Below are 14779 nucleotides of genomic sequence, written 5' to 3' on the forward strand. Positions count from 1 at the left end.
ACCAATGTGATTCTTATTACTAGATAAATGTTTATACCAAAAGCTAGGCTTTTAGTATACACCCTAACAGTGTGTTGATTTGGTTTGCTTACCTTGTTGGCAAGCCTGGCAAATTATATTTTCTATATTCTTTAATTTGGGTAGTCCTTTAACTAAGCCATTTTGACTCATTTTTGAAATGAGTTTGACATGGGTGTGACCCAGTCTTCTGTGCCACAGATTGGTTTCCTCTTTTTGTTTCAAAAGACACTTTATTGAGGATATGAGCAGGTCAATTGTGTAGATATTATTTTTCCTAAGTCCCTTAAGTATGATTTCGGGGTTATCAATATTTTTAACTAAACACCGAGAATTATTAAAAATAACTAAGTAGCCACTATCACATAATTGACTTATACTCAGTAAATTAAAGTTAAAATTTTCAAGTAATAAAATATTTTGAATAATGAAATCGGAATTAAGTTCGATATTACCTTTTCCGATTACCTTAAGTTTACCGTTATTGCCAAATGCAACTGATCCTAGGTTCTTGTATTTTAGCTTTGTGAACTTCAACCTATCTCCAGTCATATGTCTGGAGCATCCACTATCCAACATCCATTGATCCAATTCCTACACATAAGGTATTTGAATTGGATTCTTTTTAATGGATTAAAAGATAGTTCGATTGAAATAAGCTCCTTGATTTTTTATCTCACCCAATCTAGGTTTTTGCGATCAGTTATTTCTATGGATGATTGTGAGATAATTAGATAATCAAATTATTAAGTTAACAAATTTTGAAAAAAAAAATTATTAAGTTAGTTAAATTTTAAAAAATATTAAGTTAATTAAAATTTGAAAAATATTAAGTTTAAGAAAATTTTAAGTTTAAGTTAATCAATTTTGAAAAAGTTGTTAAGTTAATTAAATTTGAAAAAAAATAATTAATTTTGGAAAAGTTTTTAAGTTAATTAAATTTGAAAAGTTTAAGTTAATTAATTTTGAAAAAAGTTTTAGTTAATTGAATTTTGAAAAATTATTAAGTTAATTAAAAATTAAGTTGATTAAATTTAAAAAATATTAAGTTGATTAAATTTAAAAAATATTAAGTTAATTAAATTTGAAAAATATTAAGTTAATAAAATTTTGAAAGATAATTAAGTTAAATAAATTTTAATTTTTAATTTTAATTTTAATTTTAATTTAATTTAATTTTAATTTGATTTAGTTTAATTTAATTTAATCTTAATTTAATTTAATTTAATTTATCGATTCAAAATCGTAAAACTCGAGTAATAAATGCAGTGAAAATTAAAAGAACACAATCAAACACGAGGAGTTACTTTGTTCGGAGTCTGTGACGACTCCTACTCCAAGGCCCGCGATCGTTGATCGCTTCCGGTGGGCAACAACTATAAGCTCGAATAATGGTTACAGAATTATTACAATCTATTTGAATTGAAAGAGTATACCGACAACAAGAATGTGTAATTTTGAAGCTTCGGGTCGTCGGGATCTCGTTGCAGCACTTCGGGATTGTCTCGTTAGCAGTTTGTAGCAAAAAGATCGCTTTGAAGAAGATGTATTAGCTATTGCTTCGAGACACCCTTATAAAGGGTGTTCAAGGCACCTTCATTAAGCTCCAAGGCGCCTTCAACCCAAGGTTTTATCCCGATTAATCTATTGTCGATCAAGCTTTGACCGTTGCTCATTATCCTCCTGAAGGTGCCTCCAACGCCACTCCAAGGTGCCTCCAAGCCACGGTCCAAGGCGCCTTCAGCCCCCATGAAGCACTACTAGAAAACTAAGCTTTTGAGACAAAAATTTTAAGACAGTGACAAAATTCGTCTCAAATACTAAGTAATTAAGACAGTAATAATAGATGTCTCAAAATTTTATATGGAGACATTAAATTTAAGACAGTATTTAAGATTTTGTCTCAAATTCAACTAAATAAGACACCTAATAAAGACGATTAAAAATATAATTATATAAGACATTCAAATAAGACGGTAAAAAAATATTTGTCTCAAATTATCTTGAATATGGTTCGTCAGAATGGTCACGATAATTGTTACAGACTCTACCGTTCCAGTTCCAATATCTTTCACGGAACGGTCACGACACGGATCGAATATATATATATATATATATATATATAACATAGAAAAATACATTTACAAATTTAACTTAATATTTATTTTTAATTTTTAATTTTTAATTTGTGTTTAGATTATTGATAATTTAAAAATTATGAAAAAAAATATATTAAATATTTAATAATATACTATCTTTTGATAGGCTAGGGTATATACTGAAATAAATAATAAATTTATTATATATCTATATTAATATAATTAAAGGTTTTAAGGTTTTTATTTTAACATTAAATTTACATTTGTTATTATCTCTTTCGTTTATTTAAGGTTTTAAATTTGTTTCGTTTATTTAAGGTTTTAAGATATCTCTTTCGTTTAACATTAAATTTTAAGGTTTTGTTATAAGTTTATTTAAGGTTTCTTTTGTCTCTTTCGTGCGACAAAAGAGAACACGGCGATCTCCACGAAGAGGACGACGGAGGCAACGGCGACAGCGAAGAGGGCGACGGAGGCAACGGCGATCTCCACGAAGAGGGCGATAGAGGAACGGCGATCTCCACGGCAAATCTCAGGTACTTCTTTAGTTCTTCCGAAGAACCCCCCATTCCTGACCCTAACCCTAATCCCCTGCAGCTCGCGCTCACCTTCGCCAAGATCGGCGTATCAGTCGAGGACCTCGCCTCCTTGCCACCCGTCGCTGACGCCGGATCGGAGAAGAAGGCCGAGCGACTCGCTCTTAGGGTTGGCGAGAACCTCTTCAATTTCATGCAGTCCTTCTGCGGGATTGACGGAAGCCGGCTCGTCGTGCCCATGGATATCCTTGACCGGTGGTTCAAGAAGTTCCAGGAGCGAGCCCGGAAGGATCCCAGTTACCTCAAAGGTTTTGCCTTGTGACAGACAGGTGAATGCCCAATCCCAAAGGTGCTGCTTTTTGCAAGGATCTCTTTCCTTGATGGTATCGCGTTTCATATTATATTTTGGTTGCATCTGATTTGCTTGAATTGTGCTTAGTAAGTCATTTAGTAATGCATATAATTTTTCTATTAGAACTTAGAAGAACATTGTTGATTCTCTTCCAAAAGGGAATGGCCTGATATCCCATAACAATCAAAAGAGAATGAATCAAATTGTTAAACAGAATACTCGTGTGCTGTTGTATGTTTGGCATCCTCAAACATTTAATATAGGGATCGAGCAACTTGATACAGCGGTACTTTTGAAGTCTTAGCTGTCTATAAAAGAACCAAGCCAAGTCTTCTGAGTTTTTATCGTGCTCAACTAGTGACAGAGCTATCCCTATAATTTAAACTATGAATTGTATAAATAAAATTTGAATATGTATATATATATATATATATATATATAATACTCCTTATGCATTGGTATTAAAAAAATAAATAAATAAACCCTGACATAAGTGAAATCTCCAAACACTTAAATCTGAGTTAACCTTCCTTTAAAGTAAAGGTTTTCTTTGATGACTATTCAACTAGCTCCATTCCCATTCCTGCCACATGAATATTTCATTAGTCATGATGTAGAAATGAAATCATTTACTTCCTAGAGCAGCAATCATTCCATTCTTCACATCATAATTAATTTTTTGAGATAATTTCATCATCAATTGTTATTTTGGTAATATGCTTCAATTTGCAATAGTTGCATTAATTATTGTTTTAGTAATATATTTTGTGTATTTCTATCTAATGGTATGCATGAAATAGTCTCCACAATGATTTCAAAAGATTTGTGTACATTTACTTGCTTGATTCTTAAAGACCTATTGACCATTAACAAAATTAGCAAATAGAATAGAAGTTAAAGCAGTTGAAAATTCTAGATACTCTAAGTGCATGTGTTTCCTACTAGACACTAAGAACGGATCTAATAGCTATAATTTTGTGGTGAGTTTAAAAAGTACCAATATTAGTTTGTCACCTTTCTTTATTATTTTATTTTATTATTATTATGTGTTATATAAATCAACATGAATCCTCCTGATAATTGTAGTAGCATTAACCAAACAAGATAATACTCATTATCCAATAATAATTTTTCATCAACCAAGGTTGGATAATATTAATATAATGGGGTTTTCTAAATGGTCTGATGTTTCCTCTTTTACATAGTTCATATCACACTTCAGCTTATAGTAGTGCGGATAATATTAATATTATGTTTTCATAAGAATTTTTTTTAGTTTTATTAACAATTTTGGTGATGTAGTAGTGTACATATTTTTAAGCTGTAGATAAATTTATTTTACAGGTGCAACAACTTGAAAGACACAAAGATATTGACAAACACATAAACCATCATTTCTTATTACGAGATGAAGAGGTTTGTTTAACTTGAGGTTGTTTATGTTGTATATATATATAGTTGCAAGAAAGAAGATTATGTGTTAGATGATGAGATTTCTTATTGAAATGTTTTGATTTTTTTTTAACAGTATATATTATAAATCATCTTTACCTCTAATAAGAGTTTTTTTTTTATGTTCAGGATTCTGGTGAAGAAGGATTATAGAAGTTATCTCTAGATTACGAGGAGTTGTTCTTTAGACTTTCTTTTGTGTAACTTTCATGGGAATAGTTATTTTTTTATTATCAAATTAATGATAGATATGTAGATATTTCTGTTATTGGATGAATGTTGGATGCACTTCAATTAATGATTATAGAATTTTATATTATGGATATTATTTTTAATTTATAAAAGAGAATTTTTCCTTTTGTTTTGAAATGACAATTTAATAAATTTAATCTAGATTAATTTGTATAATAAATGTTCTTTAAAGATTATTAATTTTTGTCATAATTATTGCATCTAACAAGTTGAAATATTAGGGACAATAATTTACTGTCTTCACTTCTATTTGAGACAGCACATTACCATCTCGATTTAGTGTCTTTAGTTTTTTCACAGGATAAGACATAACATTTGAGACAAAACAATAACTGTCTTAAATACTTTTGAGACAATTGAATAACTATCTCATTACCGTCTTAAATAGCATTTGAGACAGTACAACTGTCTCAATATTTTTTTGAGACGCTTGTATTAGGGACAACTACATTACCGTCTCATCACCGTCTCAAAAACATTTTGAGACATTAAATTTATAATTTAAGACATATTTTGTTGTGTCTCAAAAGCCTAGTTTTCTAGTAGTGAAGGCGCCTCCAACTCCTCTGGACAGCTGGCTTCGGCTTGCACCCGAGGTGCCTTCAAGCTCCATGGAGGCGCCTCGGACATTGTTCATCCGAGGTGTGAGTTGCTTCTTTGTTCCTGCAAAATGTGTTAGTCCCAAATACATACCTTGCAAAACAAAGTTAGCACATAATAGGTATACTTAAGGAAATATCGACAGTTAACGGACTGTCCGGGTCTGACTTCGGATTTTCAAACCAGAAATCCTAGGTCGACCTGACGCCTACTGTTCCCTCTGCGGGAAACACGTCCTCACCTACTCCACTTAGGAGAGTTATCTGTTGCCAGTGCGATACTCCAGATTGACTGGACTTTTGCTCAGTATTCGATGCTTCCGGACTTTCTGTTGGACGCCCGCTTCTCGGCCCGTCCAGTCTTTCACTTAGTTCGCGACACCAGGACTTTCCACCTAGGGTTACCACCCCCTAGGACTGTTGCCTGAAGCCCGACCCACCAAGACTTTCCGTATAGGGTTACCACCCCTATAACCTAGGGTTACCACCCCCTAGAGTTTTCCACCTGCCTAACCTCAGTTAGGACTTTTGCCTAAGTACACTTAGGACTTTTCTACAAGCTCATTCAAACTGTTAGATCACAACATAACCTTAACTTTGAATCCTTTGCCATTATCAAAATACTGATTCGATCGTTGGATGCTTCCCGCACCAACATGGAGTTGGTCTTTAAGGATCAGCTCCACCTTGGTGATGGTCTTTAAAGATCATTTCCATCTTCGTACTGGTCTTTAATGATCTGTTTACTTGGGAGAGCGGAAAACAAACTAAGGAAAAGTTTTCATAGTGAAAAGTTTTCGTCGTTTACTTTATTAAAATTTTAAGAAAAAAGAGAAACACAATCAATTAGCGGATAGTTTTGGGAGCCAAAATCAATTATCTAAAAATTGGGTGGAAAGTAGTAGATGGGAAAAAAATAATGCAGGTACCCCTTTTCATTCACAAAATTACACCATATTTCAAAAAAAATAATGCACGTACCATTTTTTACTCACATATTTATGCTATATATCTAAAAAAAAATATGCATATACCCTTTCTCCGATACAAAAATTATACCACATATACCTACCTTCCTTAATCAAGGTAAACAAGCATGCAGAGTCAGAAATTTCTTTACCTTTCCATTCTCTTCCTATGCCCCTCGACAGGGGCGGATCCAGCCGGGGGGGGGGCGGCATCGGCGGTTGCCCCCCTTTACCGGCTATGAAATCCCAAGTATTATGGGATTCCACCGGTGGAGATAGAGGATATTGTCTTTTTTCTACATAATAATCACCTCTCCATACTTGAATTTCTAGATTCGCTATTGCCCCTAGATTTATTTTATCCATCTATCATCAACTTCTTTAGGTAAACAGAGCATATAAATGCCAACACCAATGTGCATGTATGAGAGAGACTTATATGCACACAGGAGAGAGAAGAGAATTGCATGCAGATGAAAGAATTTTTTTTAAAATTTTAATCACGTCAGATGATCCACATATGATGTCGCCAATGGTTATACAAGATAAATCACCCAAAATATCATTTCTATCTCCCTATTCTTACTCAGGGACAGAGTCAAGAATTTATATCGAGGGGGCAAGGGGCAAAATAAATATATTTATATTGAAGGGAGATGATTATATCGTTATCTCTTATTCACCTTTCTTTCCTTCTCTATTTTTATATCTCATATATTTCTTATATTTAAAAATTGAGACGGAGCAGCCGACTCAGTCCCTATTCTTACTTTACCCTACCAACGAACTCCGGAACAAACGGCAAGTCGTTTAACTTCTTCACAGACACTTTTAAATAACTTTTGTTTATTATTTTCCAATAATCGTCGACTTCACGAACGATTCCCCTCTCAAGGTCAACTTTGAATAGAGAAAAAAATAGAGGGAAGTCGTTATTCCTTGCATCAATTCAAAAAATTGACGGACTTCCCGCTAACTTAGTTTGTATTATTAATATATATTTTTTCCTTATTATTCACCTACCCAATTAATTAGATTTCATATATATAATTTTAATGAGAACAATAATAAAATTATTTTTTGTAAAACATTAAGTGTACAAATAATATAATTTACTACACTTTTTGTATATAAAATATATAAATCATATAATAGGTATATTCAAAATTTAATGCGTTCTATTTAGAAACTTTAAAACACGCACTCGATGAAGAAATTTCTTTGAAACCTTGCAATACGTTGCATTGGAATTTCTCATAATTTAATGCCAAAATGTTTTTCTAGTCAAATTCTTATTGCATCGGACATTCCGGTCCGGTCCGGTCCAAGTCTTCTTCACGTAGAATGCCGGGTTGAAGTTTCAAGTCCAATTTCTTATTGCGTGTCGATTTATGATTGCGCGTGTCGATTTATGATTTAACTACTAAGTTAGTTTTCATTTCCGTTGTGTTATTTTAATTATGTTCTTCTTTTATTAGCTATTTCAATTAAATTTTGCTAGTAAAAATTATAATGTTACTCATCCCTTCGAAGTTCGATTCTAGAAAATGTATTTTTTATATGTAAAATATATAAATCATACTAGGTATCTTCAAAGTTTAAAGTCTTCTAAACTTTAAAACACTCACTCCATGAAGAAATTGCTTCGAAACCTTGCAATAAATTGCATTGGAATTTCTCATAATTTAATGCCAAAATGTTTTTCTAGTCAAATTCTCGAGCTCACGGAATATGCCGCTTATCGCACCGGACATTCTGGTCCGGTCCAAGTCTTCTTCACGTAAAATGCCGGGTTGAAGTTTGAATCCCTCAAATGATAATTAAGAACCTTTGTAGCCTATAATGGCTATACAAAGGCCTTAACCTCCCTCATGCATTCCACAGATCAGAAACCATCCCAGTCACAAAAACATCTTGCCACAGAGACCACAAAGATGAACCACTGCTTGATCATGGTCTTCCTTCTCCTCGTGGCATCGTCGGCACCGAGTCATGGACGCCGGTTGGTGCCGCTCGACGTCGTCGGGGAAGCTGGTGCGCTGGTATTTGAGCTTAAGAAAGTTTCAGCACCTGGTTCAGGTCCATCAGGCTGTACTAATACTCCCAATAATCCAGGTGGCCCGTGCCCTCCTACCCCGCCAAGCTAGGCAACCACCAAAGTAAACATTGGTTGAATTGATATTCAATTTATCAACTTGAAGGATTCTCATAATCATTAGGGAAAGAAATAATTATATTAGAAAATAAATATAAATAAGACAAATTATTGCATTGTAGCTTCATTATTGCATTGTTCCTTCTTTTGTGTAGCTAGGGTTTCATTTATACAGGTCTACGTGTTGTAATACTCTCATTCAAGTTATAAAATAAATTGAAATGGTACCGTGCGGTTATCAATATATATATTTTTTCATCCATAAGTTTGCGATGAGTATGATTATCTTGCATTATTATATATATTTTGATATTTACTCTAATAAGTCTTGAATTAATTTTGAATGAATATAAAATATATTATTGGATGTCAAGCCTCTTGGTATAAAGAGTTGTTATGTTAGGATAAAATTCTTCCTGATTTATCTACTTGTATCTTATCATAGGATCAATGATGCTGAGTCACTTGAGCGAAATATCTTTTACTCCTACATATATTTTTTTCATCTATTGATTTTTGATTCATCCTATGCGCTAGCAGTAATCTCAATCGAGCATATTTCAAGTCACATTTTGTTCAGCTCATTCATGAATAATATTTATATATAAAATTTATAAATCATATTTATTAACAAAATTCTTATTGATATACTAAATAAATAAAGAAATTTTTAAAATAATAAAATAAATTTATATTATCAAATTCAACTACGAATCAAATAAATTTAAAAATATAAAAATTTCAAACAATCAAATAAATTTTAATTTAGAGTTCTCTATGGTATATAAAATTTATAAAGAAGAAACCAAATAAAATTTGAACTATCGTATTAATGACTCGATTTATTATAGACTCGTCTTGATTGGACTTATTTCCCCTATCAAATAATGCCGCCCTATGGCCAACTTTGAATCAGGCATATAATATATAAATAACACGTACTTGATGAAGAATTTTCTTTCAAAACCTTTCAATAAATTGCATCGGAATTTCCCGTAAGAAATTTCATTGAAACTTTTCGATAAGTTGCATCGGAATTTCTCGTAATTTAATGCCAACAAAGTTTTCCTAGTCAAATTCTGTAGCCTAATGGCTATATATAGAAAGAAGCTTCCTCTTGCATTCCATCTCAGTTACAAAAACATTTTGCCACAAAGATGAGTCACTGCTTGCTCATGCTCTTCCTCCTCCTTGTGCATAATTTATTGTGCATAATTTATAAAATTAGTTTCAGAAAAATAAATAAATGCATAAATTCCAAGCATAATTTATTGTGCATGAAATTAATATAATGATACTTTGATCCTTCTGACAATGCTTAATCCCCAAGAATGCATCATCATTCATGTTCCTCCTCTGGCTGCCAGTCTTTTGTCCTCTACAATTCCTTTTATATAAATTAAGATGTAAAATATGCTCAGGACACAAAACTCTGATCCATCACAGGAGTGGCACAAGCTTTTTGCTCAGCAGACAACAGGCATCATGCTCTCTGAACAACACAATTGCTTCTCTGCATCACTGTAATGAGTATGAATGAATTCAGAGTGTATTTTACTTCTCACTCTGCAGAAAATGTCCATCCACTTTGTAGCTTGTTGATGGAACCATTTCTCTTCTCTTCTCTTCTTGGAGTGTTGAGAGTCGATTTTATTGCAGGATCACTCTTGTTCCACTGATGGTGAGGATGCTTGTGTTTTGAGTAACAAAAAAAAAAAAAAACTGGTTAAATAGATGTTTGTGTGTTTTTTAAGGGTTCAAATTCTGAAGCTTCTTTGGCAACAATCTGGTCAGCATCAAAATTACAATGCCCTCCAGCTGAAATTTTTTTGCAAGGAATTAATCATATGCATGTTGGAGCATGATTTAGTGGTTCAATTAACTAAAATGAATACCTATTTGCTTGATCAGAAGAACTTGCTTGCCGCTTGATATCAGATCATTTATCCAATGTTACTGCAAGTCTACAATTTCGTGAAAAAGACGATAACCGGGTAACTCAACATCAAGAAACAAAAAGCAATTCAGGGAAATGGAACTGTACCTGAATTTATGAATGGATCGTTGACACATTTAAGTACTAGTTTACTCCTCTATAACCTTGTGAGTATGCTAAAAGTTCTTCCAACTCGACACGAGAACTACAGAAACCCATGTTTTTGCTACAACTATAGTTGTTCATTTCGACCTCTGCGGTGAAAATGCTGAAAACAGGTCTGTGGTCGGAGAACCTGGACTCTCCTCGGACATAAGCCAACTGATTAAGACCTCTTCCAAACCATAATACACGGTCACACCTTTATAAAACATTTGGTAAAAGGTTAGAGTTTGTAATCTGAGAATACTCATAACTACACATGACATAATTTTACCATGCGGGCGTTCGCTGCTTCTTCTTTGGGTTTGTTTCGTCTCCGGCATATCGATCTGAGTTGTTTGAGTATTTATAAGTTGGAGGAAAATAAATTCTTCCTTCTTTCCAACCCTTGAACACGCGGCCATACCGTTGTTCTATTAGGAGCTGTTTAATGCAGCATGTGAAGTTATGTTACTAAACCTTCCTGATTTATAGCTATCAAAGTGTAAGCAAGTTTCGAATAGCTTAAACATAGCCGTGCAAGTAACAATTACGGTGATTTGAAAGTATTTGGTAAAAGACCTGATCTTTTTCCAGTAATGCTCTCCAGTTTCGCATTTCAACTAGAGCCTTCACTGACCGATAAGAAAGAGCAATGCGGTAATTCAAATCCCCAAGCCATATTATGCGACTGAGATAAGAGAAGGAATGGAGGCAAGTTCATCGAAATCCCTTTGTCACAGTCATCACAAATGGAAAGAATCCAAGTGAAACATGAGGAATGGACTTACTCATGATCAAAAATTGTTTCGAGTGACTTTTCATTATCACCTCTCTGGACCTTGGGAAACCTAGTCTTCTTCAAAATCTCCATGACATCTGAATTTCGGCGTAATTCATCTCCCTCTTTCTGCCCAGAAGTCAAGTGACTACAGATGAAGCAGAAGCTTGTTTTGTGCAAAGACATGCTTATCGATATAGAACCCTGTAAGAAGTACTCCTAGTCATGTTCCTAGTCATGTTAGGTATAGAAAGGAATGTTTATCATGCAAGATGCTAGAAATGAAAATCCAAGAAGAAGTATGCCATTACTTTGTTTCCAAGATAACCCATCAACCCCCGACCAACGCACGAAACCTTCAATTCTCTGACATCGTCTCTAATATCGTTGCGTACCCAAATTGTAAGAAATACTCCAACCATTTGCTTACTCGCAACCAAACAGTACCTGAGACTGACATAGGTTAACGATCGATGTCATTCAGATTATAATGAATTAAGGCTAATTGTACAGACATAAGATCTATGTGAAAGTTAAGAAAGTGGATACCCGGAATTTACAGATAACCTATATCTTTCTTCAGGATCAAGAGGAGCACCATAACCGTAAAATGGTGAAACAAAGAGCTCAGAAGGTGATTCCTCGCCGATGTTTTCACCATCAGATGATCCTTCGGGGCCTTCACCCCTTGGACTAGGATCAAAATCACTTGGCCTGCTCCCAACACTAACTCTTTCACAAACACTGAATCGGTGATCCAGCACAGGGTGAGGAAACATGGTATCCCCTTCCATCCTCATGCTACGGCTGAGAGAATGGAAGGAACGCCGGTGGAGGAATGCTGAATTCTTCTGCCTTGCTGATGACCTCTCAAAATCAGCATTTAATTCCAAGATAGGATCTGGAACAGGAGAGGGTGTGTGGAAGCTATCAGAGCCACATGTGTCGGGACTGTTGAGAGCCTTTCTAATAAGCCACAACCACTTCTTAGCCGGGCCATCATCTTCTGATCCAAGCACATTTCCAGCATTGAGTGGAACAATCTCTTGAAACCTGAGAATTGTATTCGTATAATGGTTCTTTGGTGTTACGACTTCTTCTTGATTAATGTCTAAAAGAATGATACAAAAGACCGACCCTAAAACATATATATCGGCAGGAGAAGATGCATGAATCCAATCCAAGAGATTCAAGTTCTTTGGTGGGGATCTCCCACCCACATTCCAAGTTGCAGCGAAAATCCTAAAGGACAAAACATCAAGGTAATTTAAGATCATTTAGCACGTTCGTTAAGGATCTCATAGCAAAGGTAGTGCAGATTTACTTGTAATCCTGAATATCTGTTATTTGAGCTGAATGTGGATCAAAATTTCCTTTCTGAACTTGATCGATCTCTTGCAGTACTCTATCTGAAGAGAAAAGGATAACAATTTAGAAAGGAAGTTGAAAAGGACATGAAGACAAAGATGAGGTATGTAGTTGTGGTCCAAAATCTATAACCAAATGAAGAATACTATTACCTGTTCTACTTTTCTTGAGTATACATGCTTCCCTCTCCGAAATGTCGGCCTTCCATTGACTACTACCTATTAGGCCAAATCCAGAATGTAAGAACAGAATCAGATACAGTTAAATTCAATGCACCATCTTCAAGAGCTTATAGCAATTAAATTGGCAGAGAACACAGAGCTTAGGGTTCTTGCAGAGTTCTGCAAGGAAACTGGAATTGAACAAGAAGCAGAAACCAGGCATACCTTTGCTATCAATCTCGTCGACATGGCTCTCCTGACCTTTGCTTTTGATGCTGAACCATTTTTTGACGAAGGCCTTAGACCATGACAGCTGCTCCCAAGAAAGTGAGGAAAGAAAGCATGCCCAAATCAGCCATCTTAAAGACGAAGAGAGCAGAACTCTAGGAGAGAAATCAAACCTTGCTTTTCTTTGAATCATAATCTCTCATCGTTGCAGCACTCCTTCATACAGCTATGGTGAGTTAGCTCCCCAAACACTTCCCCAAGGATCTGCAGCAATCTGAATCTCGTAGAAGCAAAATAAGGCAAACAAACTCCCCAGAAAAAAAATTCCTTCACTGTCTCTGCTGCTGAAAAGGCACAGGGCGAAAGAGGGAGAAGCACTAGTAACTTGTAAGGAGGAAGAGGACAAAGCTATGGATAAGCTTAGAACAAGGAGCCGTGCTATGATCTTCCGAACGTACTACATTATTAACACAGTCGGCTACTCAAATCAGAAGGGAAACAAAGGGAACTTTTGACCCTTCTTCACAAGGTTTGGGATCTAAAACCGTGAGCCTGAAGCAAAGCAATCCAGAATCTGGGGTTCGATCCAAGGCCAAGTTAAATAAGCTCAAAATCCGACGAGGAAGGCGATGGAACAATGCAGGCTAAAGGGCCAAAACAGCAGCAGCAGCAGCAGAAATACGAGCGGAAGAGAAGGCAACAGCAACAGCAACAGCAGAAGCATGAACGGGACGACACTCTCTCGTCTTCAAGCTGAAAACCTTCAACCCATCTCACAACGCAGCAAAGAAAGCATCCATTTGCGAGCGAGCAAGCGAGCGAGAGAATAAAGTGCACAAATTGTGCCTTGCGTCCTTCCTTTTCTAGGCGATCTTCGGACCAAATCCAAGGCTAACCCAAACAGGGAAATGCACTAAAATATTACAAAAACAATAACAAAAATATATAAATAGAAGAAAAATTGGCATACGCCCCTGTCCTAGGTCAGCTTGACGTACACTTCTCCGTGGAGGAGAGACTCACCGTAGCAAAAGGAAGCAGCAGTTCAAAGAACAAAAAGATAAAGACAATCCTTTGCTTTGGCTTCTGGAATTCCGAGATGAATAAAACTGTGTTAGAATCAAGTAGGTGGTGGGTTCCCAGGGGAATCCATGTTCTTCTTCTGAGTGCCAATCCTCTCAGACAGTGAATTCTGCTGCTGAGATTAACTTCTAAGCGACAATTGAATCCGAATTCAGTTTACAGAACTCTCAACAATGATCAGTACAGTCGAATTGATTGCTAAAGACTGTTCTTGGAGCCATCAAACAGTGCCAAACTCAAGATTAGCCAGCAAACATTGCACTAAGTCATCTCAATTAGGAGAAAACACATGGATTCCAGTGGCAAAACATCGGGCCATGGCAAAAGTGATGGCCTCCCATCACTAATAAAGAACCTGCACCAATACCATTCCCAACTTGATCTTCCCCCTGTTCATGGTCAATGTTTTGAAAAATTATATTCAGTAAAATTATATAGAATTATTGCTTCTTTAGGAATGTTTTATTGAAAATATTAAAAATGTCTTATTATAATAATAATTATTATTATTAAAAGGACACCTCTAATTTTTATTGTCTCTTTCACTGGTCTTTATCTTGTAATAAATGTACATAATGTATAAACTTGGATCAAAATCATTATAGAAAAAGCAGGCTCTATTTATCTACTAAATTTTGGATTTTGTAGAT

General features: G+C 35.0%; 1 protein-coding gene and 1 long non-coding RNA gene across 10 annotated transcripts; one reads left to right on the top strand and one right to left on the bottom strand.

Moving 5' to 3' along the window:
- The first annotated feature begins 2476 nt into the window (after positions 1-2476).
- Positions 2477-4801, top strand: LOC122038716. Its single transcript, XR_006127933.1, has 4 exons — positions 2477-2653; positions 2715-2982; positions 4350-4421; positions 4587-4801. It is a non-coding gene; the product is annotated as an uncharacterized LOC122038716 (long non-coding RNA).
- Positions 4802-9674: 4873 nt separating this feature from the next.
- Positions 9675-14480, bottom strand: LOC122038717 (type IV inositol polyphosphate 5-phosphatase 7-like). Of its 9 annotated transcripts, none has more exons than XM_042598609.1 (14): positions 14070-14480; positions 13220-13937; positions 13044-13131; positions 12810-12875; positions 12614-12698; positions 12427-12531; positions 11839-12342; positions 11601-11742; positions 11300-11508; positions 11091-11199; positions 10804-10952; positions 10476-10728; positions 10327-10387; positions 9675-10249 (listed from the first exon to the last, which is right to left on the bottom strand). In XM_042598609.1, the coding sequence occupies exons 2-12, from the start codon at positions 13247-13249 to the stop codon at positions 10512-10514; spliced, it is 1704 nt and encodes a 567-aa protein (XP_042454543.1). In that variant the 5' UTR covers positions 13250-13937; positions 14070-14480; the 3' UTR covers positions 9675-10249; positions 10327-10387; positions 10476-10511. The 9 variants fall into 9 exon arrangements, with proteins under 9 accessions (XP_042454543.1, XP_042454549.1, XP_042454547.1 ...); XM_042598615.1 differs by having other exon boundaries at positions 11601-11736; positions 13220-13959; XM_042598613.1 differs by having other exon boundaries at positions 9675-10121; positions 13220-13959.
- Between the last annotated feature and the right edge of the window lie 299 nt (positions 14481-14779).

Source organism: Zingiber officinale, chromosome 1A, assembly GCF_018446385.1.
Source record: "Zingiber officinale cultivar Zhangliang chromosome 1A, Zo_v1.1, whole genome shotgun sequence".
In the NCBI taxonomy this organism is placed as follows: Eukaryota; Viridiplantae; Streptophyta; class Magnoliopsida; order Zingiberales; family Zingiberaceae; genus Zingiber; species Zingiber officinale.

Coding starts and splice junctions, on each gene's coding strand:
- LOC122038717 (XM_042598609.1), bottom strand. CDS start 13,249: ATGAGAGATTATGATTCAAAGAAAAGCAAG. Junction 11,200..11,299: donor GAAACAATTTTTGATCATGA/GTAAGTCCATTC, acceptor CTCTTATCTCAG/TCGCATAATATGGCTTGGGG. Junction 10,953..11,090: donor CATTACTGGAAAAAGATCAG/GTCTTTTACCAA, acceptor TGCATTAAACAG/CTCCTAATAGAACAACGGTA.